We start from the raw sequence: 20,473 nt of genomic DNA, 5'->3' as shown, positions 1-20,473 counted from the left end.
GGCCGAAAGTCGATATTCGAGTAACGAATCGAGTATGAATTCGGTAGTTATAATTAACGATATGATTCAGAAATCATTGGGCGTATCAATCGAAACAAGCTAAATTTAATTGACCCTAGCATATTATGTGAATTAGGTTTCAAATCACATAATTTCACAATACCTTCTTCAATACTTCAATTGCTTATAGACTAATAAGACATTCACTCATTGGCAGTTCATTTAGTACCTATGAATGTACATTGTACATAAATATCTACACTGTACATGATTTAAAACTCAATAAGATAAAATTAAACATAATCTTTGCATAAAATTTCCCTACCGCTGACATTATTAGAATTATTAGTGCGACGTTACTTAATTTAGTTTTTCTTTAAAAAGTACAAAATTTCGTATATAATTGCAATGATTTCAAATATCTATCGCATCGATTAATGTCACCCCGATTCATTAATGATAGTTTATAGTAAATAAATCGATTGAATGTATAATTTGTCTATAATAATTATTGTCTAGTCTAAGAATGATTCCATAAATTAACTAAATGCTAAATTACTAAAAATATTGGCACCAAATGCATTTCTAGAAGGGCAATTTACAGTACATCTATTTTTTTAAGCAAAATTACATGTAACTGAATAAATATAGATAGGTAAGCATATCTGACATAATGCTGTTTGTGACATATCCTTACCAACAACATATTTTTTTGTAAAATGAGACTGTTCACATTGCACCAAACTTATCCTATCTTATCCTGAACGTTTAAGTAGCTGTTCCAAACAAAATATTAAGTAATACAAATAACTACTTTAACCGAATAAAGTATGCATTAAATTCGTATATAAAACAATCGGGGTGCTTTCTGGGGGCTGCTCTTGCTTGACGAAGTAATTAACTAGTTTCGGAGATCTGCTACTTACTCTAACCAAAAGTCTCTTGTAGGCTCGTAGCATTGAACTGTAGGCTCGTAGCATTGAACCAGCTCTCTAAAGGTAAGCATCCACCTATCGATATCGTACGTATCGGACCAAACGGATTTTTTTAAATTTATGGAGAAACGGCATCGGCAATGCCGATGAAGTTGACGCAGTTGTGTGAATTTCTATACAAAGAATACTGAATGCGTTCTTTAGGTGCGATTCCCAAAGGTGGACGACCTTAAATCGTCAAGTAAGAGTAACCTATACCATGTGTGACAGCAGTGGTCGCGGGGGTGAAGGCACGTGGTGAGGGGCGCGGGGGGCAGGGGGTGGTTAGCCGAGCCCCACGTCCAGGCACATCATGACCACGAAGCCGATGATGCAGCCCCACGTGGCCAGCTTGCCGTTGCCTCTGTGGACGAAGACAAATTGTTTAGAATATAATATTACTTAATTGATACCGAAGCATTGCCTCTGTGGACCAAGTGAACTTGTTTAGAATAGAATAATAGAATATCACTTCATTGATACTGAAAACACAAAGAAACTATAGATTTTAGATGTGTACGCTTAGCACATTGTATTCATTAAAAAAACCGGCCAAGTGCGAGTCGGGCTCGCGCACAAAGGGTTCCGTAGCAGCAAAATTACAGTTAAATCAACCTATCTCAAAAACTATAAGAGATACTTTGATCAAACCAAAAATCGTTGAAAGAGTTAATTAGCATGCATCACCTCTATTTTTTTTAGAATTTTATACCCCGTAGTTATAAAAATAGAGGGGGGGGGGACATACTTTTTACGACTTTGAGAGCTGATATCTCAAAAACCGTTCACTTTAAGAAAAATGTTTTTTAGAAAACTTTATATCATTTTAAAAGACCTTTCCATTGATACCCCACACGGGTATGTACATCGAAAAAAAAAATTTCATCCCTCAGTTACATGTATGGGGGGCCCCACCCCCAATTCTTTTTTTTACTATTTAGTGTCATATTTTTGTAGCGGTTCATACAACACATATTCCCATCAAATTTCATCACTGTAGTACTTATAGTTTCCGAGTAAATCGGCTGTGACAGACGGACAGACGGACAGACGGACAGACGGACATGACGAAACTATAAGGGTTCCGTTTTTGCCATTTTGGCTACGGAACCCTAAAAACGGCGATACGGCTCGCACATGTATACATATCACGTGAGTAAATGTACAGCGAAAAACTATGACCATATACCCTTCGGTGGATAACGGACGTGGGCATATGTATGAAATTTTATAAACCTATTTGTCATGTTAACCGCCATTACATATTCTGATATGGAACTTACGCAAATCGATAGGTAATAAATCAGAAGCAATTTTTTACATGATTGACGCAAAACCACACTATATGTACATACGAAATTATTTTATGTGCAGTTTATGCAAAGGCAGAGGTCCGTTACAAGATACTAACGTCATAGTGAACACTGTACAGTGGGGCACATGTATACGTATCGTATCTAGTCGAGGATCTTATTACTAAGCCTATGATGGTTCAATGTACAGAAGGCACTGTGACGGGCGCTAGACTGTACATATATTCATTGAGAAGTGAGTGAACAATATTTGAATATCAATGAGTTAGCAAAATTACGATAGCGGGAAGGCCCGTCCGGCGCTTTCCACTCACGCGCGGGGTTTAGAGAAACAATAGTCATTCATGGGCCGAACGGAATCCACTTACTGGAATTATAGCCCATTAAAAATGATTCCCCGTAGCTGCATGCGTTGGATTTCATTGATTTATGGACAATTCATTCGACTTTATGATTAAAGTAAAGTGATAGTTGTGGTCTTAGGATGCAACTTGCAGGAACATGCGATGCGTGAGAGTTATAAGGCGATGTATGTGGAACTCCACAAGCTATAGACCAACATCCATTGATTCCTGCGTGCCCTTACACCTGGATGCGGAAAGAGCTCATGATCGCTCATGACGCTGCATCGATCGGTTGCGCAATTATTCGGGTGTATTATTAAGCGTCTTTTTTTGTCGTTGAAACTGCAAGAAGAAACGCTGCGACAGCAATATGGCGAAAGTTAGACCCGGATGGTGACAGATGCCCACAGCTGACATGAGCCGGGACAGGTCACGTGCCAGTGGGGAGCCCCACACACGGATCGCATCTAAATATTACTAAACTGAAATCACGCGCCGAAACCACAGGAATTTGTCGACTCGCACTCGCTTTGAATAAACACCTGACTTGAAATCTAATCATGGCTGCAGTACAATGGCACATATTTTTTGCCAATTCTCGGTATTTTACAAACTAGATACTTTGAACTATTGTTTTGATGCATGTAGAAAATAAATTACATAGACAGTTATGTTACTGGGTTTGTTTGCAGGATCTGTGCAGCCTGGAGCAGCCATGCAGCCGGGAGAGTCCTGGCGGGAGCGACGCCCGCCGCCGCGGATTCCCAGACAGTGACGTCAGCCATAGACAAACTAGAGCCGAGTCACCATCCCGGCTACATGCGTGCTCTATGTATTTATTATTATTGACAACGGCGAGACTGTGACAAGCCGGCGAGACGCACCGAATTTACTTCATAACATGCAGCGCGCCGCAGACGCCTCGCCCGCTGCAAATAGCCCCAGACGCGGCCTCGCCACCTACACCGACTCTCCTAATCCTCACCGTCTACATATTTCAGACTGATACACTTTCCGAGAGACTTCTAATTATGCAAACCGCACGTTACGTCACGTGAGCCGCTCTTTATAATTGCTCAATTAATTGGCTCGGCTTGAGTTGATCAACTCCTACTTACTCATCTCCATTTATCAAAGCGGTAATGATTGCACCTACGTTGAGAGCTTAATAGCGAGGATGTTTCGTCGAGTCCTTTTAGGGTAATGGGAGGGAGTCGCTTGAGTGTTGTATAAGGGAATGTGGACAGCACTCGCTTACATAGTGACTATTGGTAATGGGAAGCGAGCGAGGGCGTAGGAAGCCCAAGCGCCATGGGTTTCCATATCCTTTATATAAATTTAGCAACAATTAGCCCACTCGTCATTATCTTATATTAATAAACGAATGTTAAGATAGGCAGTAGACAACCCAATAAAGGCGTCGTCGTATCATTTCAACGGTTGTCAAGATGGTGGTATTTTCCACGTGCGGCGCGGCCCGTCGAGCCCAGCCCTGCAGTGATTGGCATTTCGTCTTCATTGGCTATTGATTGATATATGAATACAAAGTGGAGAGTCAAAGTTTGACATGCTCCAATACGCCCTTTGCTTGTCTCAATATGATATGTATGAGTAGCTACATGTCAGAAGACTAATAATTTTCCAACATATTGAGTATACAGAGCTGAACCAGATACTTAAGAAATTTGGTTAACTGCAATCGATATAGTCTGAGCTGGAAGAACAATAGATGGTGCGATTGCTACCGCCGGCAGTTCTGCTGATGCCACGGCCGCTATCTCGTCTGCGTAAAGATGTATCGTTTAGCAGTGGTTCGATGTAATCTCGGTGGGTTGTTGACGGCGTGTGTGCGAGGTGTCAGTGCGGGCGGAGACGGCGGGTCTCTATTTCTGTCGGGATATTTGCGGCCGGCGCCGGCGCGCTTGCACTCGCGACATCGCGATTGTCTCCGAATCGTATCGCACACATGGACGCCGCCCGCCAGCCGTTCACCCGCCACTGTCCCCCCGACTCACATTGGCTACTTCATTACCTGATGCATAGTGCTTATATTATAAGGACCTAAATCGCACAGCGCAACTACGAGCCAAAGTAATGAAAAAGCTCCAGTCAAAGTGAACAGAGCGCGCACTGCCGGGATGACTTTAATGACACGTCTAGGCGTCGCGGCTCGTTTTAATACCACGGTTCATCGAGCTGCCCTAACTACCATGACTGCATGCGATGCTTTTTGCACATTTACATATTATTTCAAGTGTTGCCAGTAGATCATCGGAGCTCATTTACTTTTTCAGCTTCCTGGAAATATCACTTGTGATTTTTTGAGCAAACAAAACGGTCGGTGTGTTCGTTACAGCAAACATTGGCGGCATGTTTTTTAGATGCGGAGCTGGCTAAGTGATGCGCGGGCACAGCTCTGGGCGGGCGCGGGGCGTGCGCGGGGGGCGGGGAGGGGAGCGGGGCGCGCGCGGGCGCAGGCACGCAAGTGTATTTCGTTTTATCGACACTTGATAAATCGATTAACATTTTTTTCTCGCCCGCAAGCTAAAGCCGACTGTGTAATGACTTCATCAATTTGTTGATTTCAAAAATACGGCAGGTATCAGGTTAACGCAGCAGTATTAATTGTTATGGGACGAGAAAATAAGAATGAAGGTAAAAATGCAGTAGTGTCAATCGTGATCGTAAAAACGCTCTTATTTGTTAATCTGACCAAATTTAACAGGTTTGGCACTTAAATTGGTTTCTTATAAAGTGATCATGATGATTTTCGTAAGTTCACATTCAACTTTTAATACCTACTCTCGAAGTAAAAGTTATCATAAGTGCCATGAAAGGTTTTCGCGAAGCTGCTCAGAATCTGAATGTTGTGTGACAGATTAGTTCTCAGTCGCAGACTTCCCAGGGTACGCCGAATATACAGGGTGGCCCAAAAGGTTACGTAGCTGGGGAGGAGTCATAGGGGTCACCAGAAACCTTTTCGAACATTCTGTATAAGGGACAGTTTATAAGTCACTCGTCGACGCTGCTTTTATGCTCCCAAGTTTTCATTTTTAATAAACTCGCGTGTGAACTTACATTTAGTATAAACTTTACGTATTCCAAAAGTTTAAAAAGGTTGAAACTTCAAAACCATAAAGTATGCACGTTCCACGACGAAGCATTCCCCTGCAGTCGTTCCAACAGGTATGACTTGTACAGTTTTATGACAGTGGTGTTCTGGTCTGCTGGCCGCGCCGCGCCGCAGCCTGCTAACGGGCCCGCTCCACTCCTACCGACCGCCTAACTCACTCACCACACCGGTACAGTTAACGTTATTAATACTGTTTTAAGCACGCATTAAAACTAAAACCATAAGTAATTGGGTCAACCGCAATCAAACATCATTTGACTTTCAGTTTGAAGAGTTCAAAATCCAAACGGCCGATAAAGTTCCGAGAACGCGCCGGTGACATCAGCGCTATATGAAAACCGTTGCTCCAAATAACTGGCTATGATAATGCGAACAATTAACTGCGGCCGGGACCGGTGAGGCAGGAAGAGGACCAGTCCAAGACAGTTGCGGGACTACAATAGCCCCGTTGCTAGGGGAGCCACAATAGCCGCCGGTTCCTACTGCCACATGTCATGTCGCCGACCGATCGATCGATGAATTAACAAATCAAATCAACTGAACCCTTGTTAGATCAATTGTGATTGTGACTTGAATGCGACGCAAGGAACACGTTTTTAAATGCGCCTTTAGTTTATTTTGTTCCCATTTTTTTTTTCTTTACGGCTCCAGGAAATAGTAACGTGGAATACACTGCGTGATAAACGAACATTCAAACACGAATATTATATTCTCGGTTTTCGTATCAAAGGGCAGTTTCGATGTTATCTCAACAATTGGATAAGTGACGATCCACTTCCGCTGAGATATAGGAGGGCAAACATCGGTGGACGAATTCTGTAACTACGTAATACCGATACGATGGTATCTTGGGGTCAGAGTGGGTACTTATATCCGCGAGGGTCCCGACAAAGACGGGCTTCCTCTTATGATCTTTTTAGGTCATTCCCAAGGCTGGGCCCTTTGTTCCCCGCAGACTATTCAAACTTTGAGGGGAACTCACAATCGCAGCGTGTACTCATATTGACCCACCATTAAGACTGTTTATGACGTGTTTAGACGATAAATTTGGCATTTAATTGAGTAGTTAAACGGGCGTGAGAGTCTCTTTAAAGAAACGACCACTTTCAAATGGACAGGCTTTTACTTGTGCATATAATTAAGACGGTGCTGATTGATCAGCGTCTACTGTCTAATAAGTATTTTTATATACAACCAACTTCTGAGCCTCACATCGCTTTTAAAAGGATTCCCGTGGGGATTCCAGGAAAAAAAATGGTACATCCCTTGTGCTGTACCTCTACGCCGACATCTGTGCACGCAGCGCCGCGCCTGAGGTGGCCTCCAGGCGGTTGCAAAAAGGTACAAATACGTTCTGGCTTACCTACACCAAAAAGTGTATACCCCCGCTTCGACTACCCCTCAAGCACATAAAGATAAGACTCACGAAGCATTAGCCTCCGGTATGATGTCATCTCATGGCTCCAGCGGCGAGGCCGAGGGGGACGGCGGTTTCACAGAGGTACAAATACGTTTTGGTATACCTACCACCGACAAGTGTACACCCCGCTTCGACCTCACCTGCTTCGACTAGGGTAGTCAGTAGTTCAGATCATATATAATGGTAAGACTCACGAAGCATTAGCCTCCGGTATGATATCATCAGCCACGACGTATATCATGGCTCCGGCTGCGAAGGCCAGCGCGTAGGGCAGCGCGGGCTCGGCCGCCGCCACCGCCACCGCGCCCAGCACCCCGAACACTGGCTCCACCATGCCTGATAGCTGGCCGTACCTGAGGACAAGGAGAATGTGGTTAGAAGGTGTATGGATAGGGTGCCATTCGAATTTGATAGCATTTCATTGTACGAGTATACCTTTACCTATGTATGTCGTATGAGGCGAAGGATGAATCTAAGAAGATAAGTACCGACCACCTATAAAGTCATACGTAATTATTTTTTAGACATGACCGCATTTATTTTTCCTACATGTAGCCATTATCCTGACAATCTGAAACATGCTCTAACTAATGCAATCGACAGCGTAACACTTTGTACTGCAAAGCAATCACAAGATGCACGACAATAAGACCTCAGTTCGATCTGCAACTTCGGCATTCGGGTGGCCCCCACTGCAACTCAGATCAGATCGTTAGGCACGCTCTAGGTCCTAGAGTCTAGGACAACTAAATAAATCTAGACGAAGAGATAAATGTTGACCGGCGGCCAGGCCCGTATCTTGAGCGAAATCCTTCACATCGCCGAGGAACCTGAGCCCGAAGTCTGATAAATTTTATACGTATGTCAATTGGATTTAAACACCAGGGCCAGAAACATTGAGAGTGAACTTAAATCGTCACTTCTAAGGCATTTCTGAGTATGATAGATGATAGTAGACTACCGAATTCACATCAATAAAATTTTGCAGACTTGCGGCCCAGTAAATTTTATATTTGTCATTTATTTGGTAGGCAAACATGTAATTTCCTCCTTCCATGCTATTGACATCCATAAAATTTAGCAGACTTCGGGCCCTGTACAATAACTCGGCGGTAATACCAAGTTCATTGTCTCGGCGGTTTGAAGTGCAACATCTGATTACGGGCATTCTGCATTCCATCGCTTCTGGGCTACTTTCTGAGCCGCGCCGGTTTCGTCAAGAAAGTACATAAACTTGACCGTGTTTGTTATTTAAAGGTAAGTACTTAAAGTTTATTCGGCTGTTTGCAATACGTGTATTTTATTAAAGATGTAGATTAAGTTGGAAGTGATTCGCAGTGCTGCTGTATATCTCGAAATTGAGTTTTAACAGGAGTTTCAACTCGCTTGTTTTTAAGTATCATAGTACGAATTGCTTTGTATTTATGTAGTTTTCTATTAATTATACCTATTATAAAAAATGTTCGAAATATTTGCTTCTCTGTGCTAAGTAGGAAGTTTGCTATAAAGATTTGCACTTTCGGATTTCAATGCCCAAACTAAACTAAAACAATTTTGAACAATCAAATAACGTAACAACCTCGGCAAAGGGCACGCTGGAAAACATAATTGTTCACAATCAATAACCATTTGACGTCTAAAGTAGCAGATGCATAATGGCGGCGTAAATAAGCGGGTCTGGCCGCGGCGAGCTGCTGTTTGCACTTATGATTTGAGCGGCTCGCGATATCTCCAAAGGGCCTGTTAATTTTCACGTCGGTCGCTGCCTGTTTCGGCTTACGAATTGTTTTGGTGAAAGTGGGTGCTGGCGCGACCACATTCCGCGCGGTGGCGGCTGTGGGAACGCGAGCCCCACACGACGCCGCCCGCCCTGTGTCCGCCGCCGCCGCCGCCGCCGCCGCCGCCGACAGGCAACGCACGAAAGCTTTTCTTTCAGTAGGGTCGGTGACCTTTTGGTTATCAGGTTTGATAGGGTTTGCGATATGTGAGGGACGATTGTTTTTTGGGAGTTTTGAAATGTCTTCATGTTAATGATGATTGATTTTATAAATTGCTAATAACAATGAGCTTACAGTTAAGATATTTTTGTATTGTTTCAATGCTTGCAAACATTATTTACAGTACTTATATACTGTAAATAATGTCATAAGTACAGGTAGGATCAAATAAAATCAGATGGATAAGATTTATGATTATATTTAGTATAAAAGCACGAAAGTACAATTCGCAACATTCTTTGAAGGACAACAACAACTATCAGGTAGTGGTTTGCGCTGCAGTGTCTCGGCTAAGTTCACATTATGCAAGTCACTCGCGGCCGCGGCAACGGCACTGCACAGGCACGCCAGGAATGCACCAGCACTAGTCACTAGCGGCCAACACGTCAGCAGTGTTTACATTCACCAGTTTATATTTATTGTGAATTATAAAATGAACCATTAAATAAAGCCTATTTTTACATAGAAACTAATCATACATTCAAATCGTCAAACGGTTCAAATGGAAATAGTAACTGTCCAGGAAATTCCAAAGGCCAACTTTCGGAAATACACAGATACATATCGATCCCTCAATAGCGGTGGAGTTGGAATGACACGTAACTCTACACTGAGCGATTTGTGGAAGAAATTTAAATCTAAATGTATGTTTTCTATGAAAAATCTGGAGCTTACAGCGGCGGCGGGCGCGCGCGGGGCGCGGGCGGGCCGCGGGGGCGCTCGCTACGTGAAGTTATGTTATCACATGCATTATTCAAAAGGCGGCGAAAGCGGTAATTTGCGACAATATCCACGGATTCGCGGAATCGTTTGAGCGCCGCCGACAAGCGGCTAAACAGGATGCCCCTCATTCTATAACTGCGTAACTATTAACGCCGAATTTCAAATATTTCGTTTATTAATTCTTGTGTTGGTCTGTTTTTCTTAACGATGTTGGTGTACATTTTGACATTCCATACAACATACAATATAACTTTGGGTATTTCATATTGTTTTAAATGTTTGCTGAGCTTTACGGCTGGGCTTTCCAACCCTTAATAGCTCATTTTGAATAGCAGGTTCGTTCCAAATATGGTTGCGTAATGAGAAAATAGCATTTCTTAATACCCGCGGTATTCCGATTAAGACCGCCGGCGAAACCAGTCCAAAATGACAAATACCGAGAGTTCGAGAGCGAGTTCCTCGTTTGGTTGAATGATTGGGAGCAGTAAAAAATTAAAGACAGATTAACATTAAGTAAGTGCCGGACGATTAGGAACCACCGCATTATGCCTGCTCGGGCGAGCACTCAAAAGCTGTCCTAGGAGCAGGCTATAGAGATATCATAATCTAGAATAATCGATCGTAATTGCCGTTAACACGGTAACATAATCTCGGCATGCGTCATCGATGATAATACTGTAGGAAGTGGCAAGAAGACGAAGTGTGGCAACAACGCGATGTGCGCAGCAGAAACCGGGCCCTAGTGCGCCGGCGCTGCTGGTGCTCGGCCACGGCGCGGACAGCTCGGCTAATTATTCGTCTCTGAAGGCCGATGGCCCGCGGCGGCGGCGGCGGCGGCGACTGGTCGGACGGGTGCTGTGGAGGGCGCAGACTGCGCGCCGCCTCGCGCCACCCACCAGACTCCGCGGCTCCGCACCACAACACGCAACTATCAATTTCGACATACGCAACACTTTCTCGAATCTATTTAGCATGTGCTTTGAGGCCGCAGCTCGCCGGACCCGCGCGGGCCCAGAGTTGCTCAATCCATATCGACACCGTTGCACGTTAACTCCAACGAGTTTGAAATCACAATCGATCGAGGCGAGAAAGAACCATGTAGGCACCATGTTGATGAGATTAACGCGCGGATCAATCAGATTAAACAAGGTAGTAATTCGAGCAAACAAACGAATTACATATATGGATGCGAGCGTGATGTTTGCTACGTCAGCGTGACTCACGGGCGAGTCGACTAGACGCGGCGGCGGGAACAATGGATCACTTCCATGCTTCATCTGATTATGTCATATTTAACTACAAATAACCTGTGCGGTAGGTATTAGATCAACTTCTTATACCTACGTACCTGTATAGTTTTTTAGGCGATCTGAATATTCAAGTAACAATAGCAGGTTTGGCTGGCCAGCTGCGTATTAAACACATACGTACCGGTAAGCCAGTATTAACTAATGATTGATATTTGACGTTTCATTAACTTTGCTACGGGGTATGTAACGGCTAACTATTTATCTTTAAGGCTGTCACTAAAGCTGGAAGAAAATCAGAATCTGTCAAATCTAGTGAGGGGGGGTTGAGGTATGCGGGGCGTTCTACGGACAATGACATGAAATTTTAACATAGTACTCGAAAACATAAAAGTGAAGACATGCCACTTTGTTAAAAATATACTAAGTAAGTAATATTGTTTTGTGATACGAAAATATTTATTTTTATTTGAAAGTATTTTTAATATTTAATAATTAATTATATATAAAGTCGTACCCGTGCCGATATTTATACAGGTTGTTGCAAAAAGGGTTTAATACTATGCCGAAACCTACGTGTGCAGCATGTTACTGATGTTATTTCTAAGCCAGGAAATGAAATCAGAATGTAAAAAAATCGCGAAAATATAATCAGAGTTTAATAGTTCAGGGTGTTGTATTAAACTCTGCCCCCGTGTAATAAAAAAAGTATAGTTAGCCGAAAGGGCGTTACTCAGGCGTCACTCTGAAAAACTTTTATCCTACGTAATTTTTTATATTCATGAAAAAAACGCTTCTTCATATAATTTTTTTTTGGTCACGTGACCTTTTAGTTAGACGACCTGTTTTTTTTTGGTGTTTCAAAAGCAGAACAGTAGTTTGCAGAACTCTGCATATACAGGGTGTCACAAAAGGTTACGTAGCTGGCAAAGGGATATGGGGAGGTCACCAGAAAAATAATAACATGTAGGGTAACGTAACGTACCTTGGGACGCTTGTACCTCGGGACATTGATTGTATTTTAAAAACCGGCTAAATAAACACATTAAAATTCTACCCTAGGCATAGTATTTTACTCGCTTGGCAAAACTAGTGAGTCTCGTGATCATACCAGCATCTAGTGTGTGGTGAAGACAGTATGAAGTTTTTTGGAGTCAAAAGTAGCTTTTGTATAGTTTTTGTGTTGCTTTATTTCATTGAGGCATGCTCAAAATAAAGACATGGATGTCACGTATAACTTTTCAGTTATTTAATTTTATGACACGGCAATTATCTGATAGATTCCTATTAATTAAAAATAAATATATTTAAATTTTTGGTTAAATATTGCTTTTTTGTACCTTGGGACACGATTAAATTTGTACCTTGGGACCAGTGGCGGCTGCACCTCAAGTGCGCCCGTGCAACGCACTACCATTTAAAAACCTTCTAAATATGTACCTTCCTTCTTCCTATACCATACTAGGTACGTGTAAAAAAAAACTTCACAAAAAATACCAATATAACAACCGTAATACCTACCCTAAACAGAAATTACATAAATCTGATTATCGTTACGAGTTAAATTAAATCAAGCTGGCCTGTTTTGATTTCTACTGCGAAAGAATTAGATCCTATTTTGGCTTGAACAAAAACGGCCTCGTGCGCTCGGATTGTCGCACGGCGCGAGCTCCTACATGTAGTATGAAACAGGATGGAAATCGCCCGGCGCGTGAGACGGAAGATGCTCAGTGCAAACTGTATGCAGCTCTAGGATAAATTCGTGCGCCGCACGCGACCGGAAATTGCCGAAATAATACGAATGACGCCACGGGACTCAGGAGTCGGGAGGCGCGGGCGGTGGTCTTGACCGGTGGCGTGACCTACGAACTACGAACGATGCACTTGTCATGTCATTGTCAGTTTCACCTTTCGCGCGCGAATACGTAATTAATTTGCTAATTACTTATTAACTAAGAAAGTAGTAAATATTTCGTGAGTGTGTATGTGTGTGTGTGTGAAAATGAGTGCAAAATACAATATTGACTTCATAAAAAGCAATAGGACATTGCAAAATAGACTGGATATTAAATCTGCTGGGCCGCCTACGCCTCGGCCTTTAGTGCAAAACAAAAAATGAAACTTATAAGTACTTACCTAACCTACCTGAATTTTTTTAAGTGAAATGTTCAATCATAAGAAATGGTTATGTGGATGTGAGAGACTAAATGCTTTATTTTGCTTTCCGTGTGTTTTTTTCGTTTCGGCGGAGAAGCTATTTCGCGTCAATAAATAAGGTAAATAATAATTTTTTTACTTCTAATTGTAATAGTTAATCTATTTTTCTCCAAAAAATTACTAAACCCATAAAGTGCACCACCGGGTATCTGAGGCACCAGCCGCCACTGCTTGGGACACTGTTTCCTATGGCTTTGTACTATGGAAAATGCAAACATCTAAATAACGCCTTATATCTCTGTTCTTATTAGTGCCAGAGTGAAACTAGACAGAAGAGAGATGCAGTAAATAAATAAGAACAGAGATATAAGGCGTTATTTAGAAGTTTGCATTTTCCATAGTACAAAGCTATAGGAAACAGTGTCCCAAGGTACAAACGTGTAACGTACCTTGGGTCAAAACAAGCATTTTTACTTTTATCTTAATTTAATAAAATCTGGCCACACTAAAGCTTAAGCACAAATAATAGTGATAATAGATTATATATCCTACCGAATAAAGAAAATTTTACATTAATATCTTAGTTGTACGCTGCGATAGCTTCATTCAAAGTTGGGGTAGTCGAAAATGTCCCTAGGTACGTTACGTTACCCTAAGTACCCCCGCAAGGGAGTACATTAGTACAAGGCGAGAGTGTGTATTTTTTTTTTAAGTACTTATGTACTTAACCATTTATGAGACTGTAAAGTCAACGGATTCCGATAGTTTACAAGTCCCAAGTACTTATGTGTATTTGGGATATGATAGAAATAATATTTTTGTTTCTTAAAAACCAAAAAATTTACACCTTGCTGCGCTCTTTTGCTCACTGTAAGTACACCTACAAATATTGCTGTATTAAAAAAAACGGTTTTGTTATAACGATTATAAAAAAAAAATTATTTTCATGTCAAGGAGTCATTTACCTAATTACGATTTCACTCAACAGCAGGTGAACTGAAAAAATAAGTTCTAGTTCTATCATCACTTTAACTTGTAACTCCACTTTTCTCGGCGAAAAGTACTCTTTGGTGTCAATAGAAACGTTTTTTGAATTCACATGTTTTCCTCTTTATTCGAAAAAAAAAACAGTATTCCGCATTTTACCATTTGTTTTCCTCTAAACCCCAAACCGTGATTTTTAAACAAGAAAACTTAGTAATTATACCCTTTATTCTCATATACAACGTGCGATGTAGGCGAACGTGAACGAAAACTATGCAATAAGCCTTTGTTTTTATTACTACTTTAGTAAATTACAATAACATACTCAACAATGTTAATTTTTTTTTGCAATGTTATGTTGTTAAATTAAGATCTAATATTTTATTAACATGAAGTTACTTTCAACTTTTTTTTTGCATCTATGCGTCGAATCACAGCATGACGGCTGCTGCAGCTTCCTGCTGTCCTGTCCTCCAACCAATCCCACCAGTACTGCAGGTTGCGTCGAATACGAGCCATTCTCTTCGACTTGACAAGACAGGTGCTCCCGGAAGGATCATAGATCGCACGGAACCCGTACCATATAGAGGCAACGGACTCCTTTGCAACAGCCCCCCAGATTCGGAAGTAGCCCATGCACTGCATGGCGAGCACAGCTGCAGCAATTTTTTCGTAATGAATCATTGGGATGTCATCCCCGAAGGAGGCTCTCAGCCTACCTCACGACCTGTGTGACATTAGAAAAATGCACTGTGCTAACGCCGTTTGCGAGCTTGATTTGCAGGACCGCGTTGTATGCCAAGTTCCACAGCAGAGGGGTCCAAGACCTACCGCTGTGGAACTCCGCAACTGAACTTCTTCAGTGAAAACAAACCCTCTCTTTTCGCATCCTTAATGTACTTAGATGTTAGACACGTATGACCTCTGTAAATTTTCTGCAGATAAGAAGACAAGTGATGGTATACAAGAGCCGCCCTAAAGGTTCGCCCTCTAGGGGATAGAGTTGAACGCGGTTACTATTTTTAAGCAAACAGCCAGCGCAACAACTCGCCCGTGGTTCTTATCCTGCTCCGACAGTGAACGAACGCAAAGTATTGTACCCACTATTCGAATCCGCATTTCGGATGCCAAACTGACTGTCCGAAAGGTCGAAACCGTACCACCACAGAGGTATGACTCGTTCGAAGAGCTTATCAGGCTCTTACAGCAATCAGATGTGTCGGTACACTGAAAGATAATCTACAGGCCTGCTTTATTTATTTAGGAGCACTAATGGCCTCCTTTCAGTCATTGAGTCACTGGCACTCAGGCTGCGGTTGAACAGGAAGATAGACTGTCTAAACAAATCATTTTTAGGCTAGTTAAAAAAAACTTTAGGTGGGTAGTATGCCAACTAGAACTACAAATAAAACAGTATTTTTGTCTCCTCTAAAATTTGGTCACGAGGAGTTACGATGATTACGATCTAAGGTGACGCTGACGATATTTTATACAAGGTATTGAAAAAAGGGTATAAAGCTTAGCCAAAAGTGGATTTAGGTGCCATTCTGATCCACTTTTCTTCTACAATTTTGAAAATTCACGTAACAAAACCTTTTACATAGAAACTTATTCGATCACGTGACTTTTTACTATAGAGACCGAATTTATTTTTCGAGAATTTCCAAAACTTGGAGAACAAAAGTTGTTCAGAATAACCCCTGAGTCAAACCCTTTCGGCACAGTATACCCTTTTTGCAACATCCTGTATAGGTAATATCAGGTTTATAAAAGACCTGGGCCTGTAGAGTGAGACTCGGCATGGGGAGTCATAATTTATAGATCTTTTAGGTTGCAGTGGCGAATGGGCAGATGGGCACTGGTAGCCCTGCCCTTTTCTATAACTATAACTATAGGTAATTTTATGGCAATTTAAAAATGGTATAACATTTATCTATTTGAAAAAATCATTAAAAATATACATTACCTATCACCCTAATTTAAAAAAAAAATTCAGCCCTTACTTTAAACTTATAACACCCCTCTATTTCCTTCAGGGGTTAAAAAACCTGTGTATTTAATATTTTCTTATGAGTTTTTTTTTTAAACTAGGCTCTTACATAGTTGTACATAATATTATGCGGTATTTTATTCCACTTGTAACGCATAAAATTCATAGCTACAGTAAACATTTCATTTTTTTCATGGCGAGATACAGTCGCACTTAACCGCTTTTTTGCAAAGCTTGTTAAATAGATTTAAAAAATTATGTAAATTTTAGATCTTCAATTTTTAAAAATACTTACTTATTTTTAACAACCTGTAGTGTACAGACTACCACATCTTAAAATATATATATTTTTAATTAACTACGGTTTTTGGTTTCAAATAAAACAAATTATGAACTTACTTTTCAACACCCTGTATATTGTGTAGCTTACCTACCATACACAACCGTTAAAATAAAATAAATTACCCCTCAGAATATAAACAGGCTCGCGCTTTGGCATACTGCATTGACCGTATAGTTCTTATTCGGAGAATCTAATAAGTGTCATTATGTGCAATGTTTACCTTTATCTATGCATCTGTAACTCTATAGTAAAAAATGTAAACAAATCGAAAAGGCGAAATGTTTTCTAAGAATTTTCGGCTTTTCTGCATCTAAAATGATTAGAAAATTAACTTTCCATAGCAAATGCATATGTATTATAATACTTGTAGTCATAATTTGTTGATTTAATCAGTTTTTGTGAAATATTTGATAAAAAATAAAATGGCGTGGGTATCGCTCCTAACAGGCCGCCACCAGGGCGACGACTGAAGAAATCTGAAATCTGTCACGGTGTCATCATTTTTAAACCGGAATTTATTAGTTTTTTGCAAAAAAAGTTGACTTCTGGTCCATTAAATCCAACTCTTTAAGGTAACTTTGTTAAGAATTTAATTACCTACACATACATATAAGATTCCATGAAAATGGGCCCTCTGATTTCGAGGGTTTTTTCATAATAAGTCAAAAAATGGCAAAAGACATGGTGTGTTTGCATTTTTTTTTAACATACTTATTATAATCCTGCACCAATTTATAAGCAACTAACATGTTCAGTATACCCTCTGCTACAAAATATATTTTTATCAATGTGATAGAAGCCACCGTTTTTCCAATCTAATCAAGTATATCAAGCCGACTTTAGCATTTTAGCTTTAGGGATCCCCTTAAATATAAATATTATCACATAATAGAAAAAAGGTTTAGGTTACATCAGGAAAGTGGCTTGACCAAACTGGATGAGTGTAGCAAAGGACCGTGGGGCTTGGCGTAGCATGGAGGAAGCCTATGCTACCCTGCAGTGGGTGACATAGGTTGGACAAGAAGAATAGAAAAATAAATAAGAGATCATAAACAATACCTATACGTGTATAGTTTCAGTTTTACGAATTTCCAATTTTGTTCAAAATGAGCCCGTCTGATGAACCCCTTTCGCAATACCCTGTTATGTCCAATTGTACACATATTTTCGAATCAAATTATCGGGAATGTTTCGAGAATGTTATGGGGCTAGAATATCTAAACCCTAACAATAACTGCAGGGATATATATAGATGCATATTATAATAATATGGCCTTTAAGTATTATTTATATGATTAGGAATATTATTTAAATAAGCGTATAAAATCCAATATACAATCATCCTCTATAGGATGAACAGAATATACTCTTAAATATCAATAATCTGAAACATTGGAATTCATTAGGTGCTTCAAAACTAATAAAATACTTCGCTATTTAATAACGTTCCATAAATAGGCAGTAAGATGCAGTTTAATTAAGTACTTCTGCCGATCTCCTTTATAGGTTCGGAATGTATGTTCGTTTGTACCTACTACCTACGTCAATCTATGAAAAAGTTGATAATTAGCCGACTAAAAAGCAAGTAATGAAGTAATTATGAGCATTAAATGTGCGACAGCAGTTGATATCTGTAGGTACATGCTACAAGTATACAGCTACACCACATTACGCGAAAGCAATTAAACATGATCACGTTTTATTTTTGTCATGCTTACATAAAAGCTCACATAAGCTTCAAATCAAACAAAGTTTCCCTTTGGAACTTTAAATTTTTCTTTCGAAAAACAATTAAGTATACATACATAGACGGAAATGAAGAGATTATGGCTATCGAGGATACAAGTGAAGCGGCGGCTCAAGATGAGGAAGCGTGGCTACAGTTTAAGGTTAAACGCAAGCTCAACTAGCGCCGCCAGTTGACCCTACCTCCCTATACCCAATACCTAGAATGTAGGTCTTTCTTCTTCAACATTCTAGGTAGGTACTGGGTATTGGGAGGATACGTTATTTTTTGTTTAGTTAGCATGCGAAAAACGCTTTCAAATAGTTATGTAGTTATGATTAACCTTAAGACTGTATTAACGACCTTAGCTTGCAGTGTTCTAGGGTTGCAACCGATTTATCGCTGATCTAGTTTACCTATTAAACATTGTAGAATCAGATGCAGTTGTCACGGCTGGGACATGAGTCTACATATCCACGCCTCTTGTTTGCTAGGAATGTAAGAACTTCTGATATAGTCTTATGAAACGCTAATTAAATATCTGATGACGTCATTCATAAACGCAGTTTACGCAGAAAAATGCCTGATACAATACAATTATAAGTTGGATCGCTTGGGGCGATAAATTACTGAACCGTAGCGTTCGATTCTCTATACTATAGAGTCTATAGTGTACCCGCAGGCATGGACCCCTTATGATGAGGACGTTGGATAGGGTAGCAGGTAGGTTAGTGCAATTTATTTACTACAGCGTATATTGGGACTGTCGTATCAAAATAATATCGAAATAATGACATACATACATCGCTGAACTGAAAATGCGTTAAACGGCCAGATAACAAAGACAACGCTTAGATATCTGCATAAAATTCTACAAATTCAAACAGAATACACCATCCGTGTATTTAGCAACGCTACGGCAACCTTCCAAGGCAATGTCCAGCACACGAGAGCGACAAGTAACACAACACTAGAGTAGGCATATCATGAGCGGTTTCTAAAGCGAGGAATGTGTGAGCTCGGGCTCCAGCGGCGTGCCAATAGCTGGAATGTGGCCGCGCTGCCCGCAGCGGTCGCGTGCCTGGCCGGGGCTGCACTCCCGGTTTGCGAATTTCGAGAATCGGGGGTAGACCGCTTGGATGCAACTTGAGGGTGATGGAAGGGCTCCTAAAGATTGGCGTAGATTTCATTTTTGGGTCTGCCAAAGCGCAATTGTGATGTGACGATCCATGAGTATACTTATTTTGTACCTCTATCTAAGTTACGGACCCGGCTACTTTATCTATGACTGTATCACATTGTAAATTTAATTGTGTTTTTAAAACTAGATTGTGTCACCTGAAGGGGACTTGTAATATTAAAAAATGCCCGTATATAAGTAAATTCGGTACAGTGCGGGCAGAATGTGAATCATGTGAATCTTGTAAGGTTAGAAAAGTTCCTATCCTCTCCATTAATAATGAAATATGATACATTGCATTGCAAGCTCATCGGAACATGTCTTCAAACGCATACCGCCGCGAGTGTACTGACGGCGTCTCAAATCAAACGGCTCAATCAAAAACCTTCGCGTTAGGGCATAGTGTGCTCACATCATTTCCACACACTTTCTTAGGCTGTGTTTCTATAGCTGATCATCTGCAGCACCTAAACGTTGCTCAAGGTAATAAAACAGAAAGTATTTCTTGGTAGTATCATATGGCGTATCCTAGACCATGTATCAATTAAAGAGCCCGCATGTAGCTTTCAAAAATGTTGGAAGTTTTCTTCAACATCAGTCATACAGCGGCCTGAATATTCGTTATTTCGGTAGCTACACACCACGTTTCGTCTCTCCCAAGTGAACGTTCGTAGGCAGCTCAAATGCACACGCGGCTTTAGCCGGGCAGGCCTGCGGAATGCTGCAGCGAGGAATGCGGCCCGCGTGCCCTCCGCGCGACCAGCTCGCATCGCCAACCTCCACTGGGCTGGTTCTAGGGACCTGAATTTCGGTTCGGGCTTCTTTTGGGTACCTACTTTTTAGTTTAAAGTGCTGTAGTGCTGAGATGTTAGTTAAGAATGACGTAGATGTGGCCGAGTGAATATTTACTAAATAGTTCAGGGCACAGTCCTCTGTCGAAAA

The 20,473-nt window shown here is 41.0% G+C and overlaps 1 protein-coding gene across 1 annotated transcript in view; it reads right to left on the bottom strand.

Annotated features, from left to right (window-relative positions):
• Window positions 1-968: 968 nt before the first annotated feature.
• Window positions 969-20,473, bottom strand: part of LOC105386424 (zinc transporter ZIP11) — a 51,537-nt gene continuing 32,032 nt past the window's right edge. Inside the window, exons 6-7 of the mRNA XM_048631568.1 lie at window positions 7,379-7,537; window positions 969-1,338 (exon numbers count right to left, since the gene is read on the bottom strand). Coding sequence (XP_048487525.1) covers window positions 1,260-1,338; window positions 7,379-7,537 — 238 coding nt within the window. The 3' untranslated portion in view covers window positions 969-1,259. The remainder of the gene's footprint in view (window positions 1,339-7,378; window positions 7,538-20,473) is intronic.

This window comes from Plutella xylostella, chromosome 29 (genome assembly GCF_932276165.1).
Source record: "Plutella xylostella chromosome 29, ilPluXylo3.1, whole genome shotgun sequence".
Lineage (NCBI taxonomy): Eukaryota > Metazoa > Arthropoda > Insecta > Lepidoptera > Plutellidae > Plutella > Plutella xylostella.
Note: the sequence above shows the minus strand (reverse complement) of the source record. Positions and strands in the feature narration are given on the sequence as shown.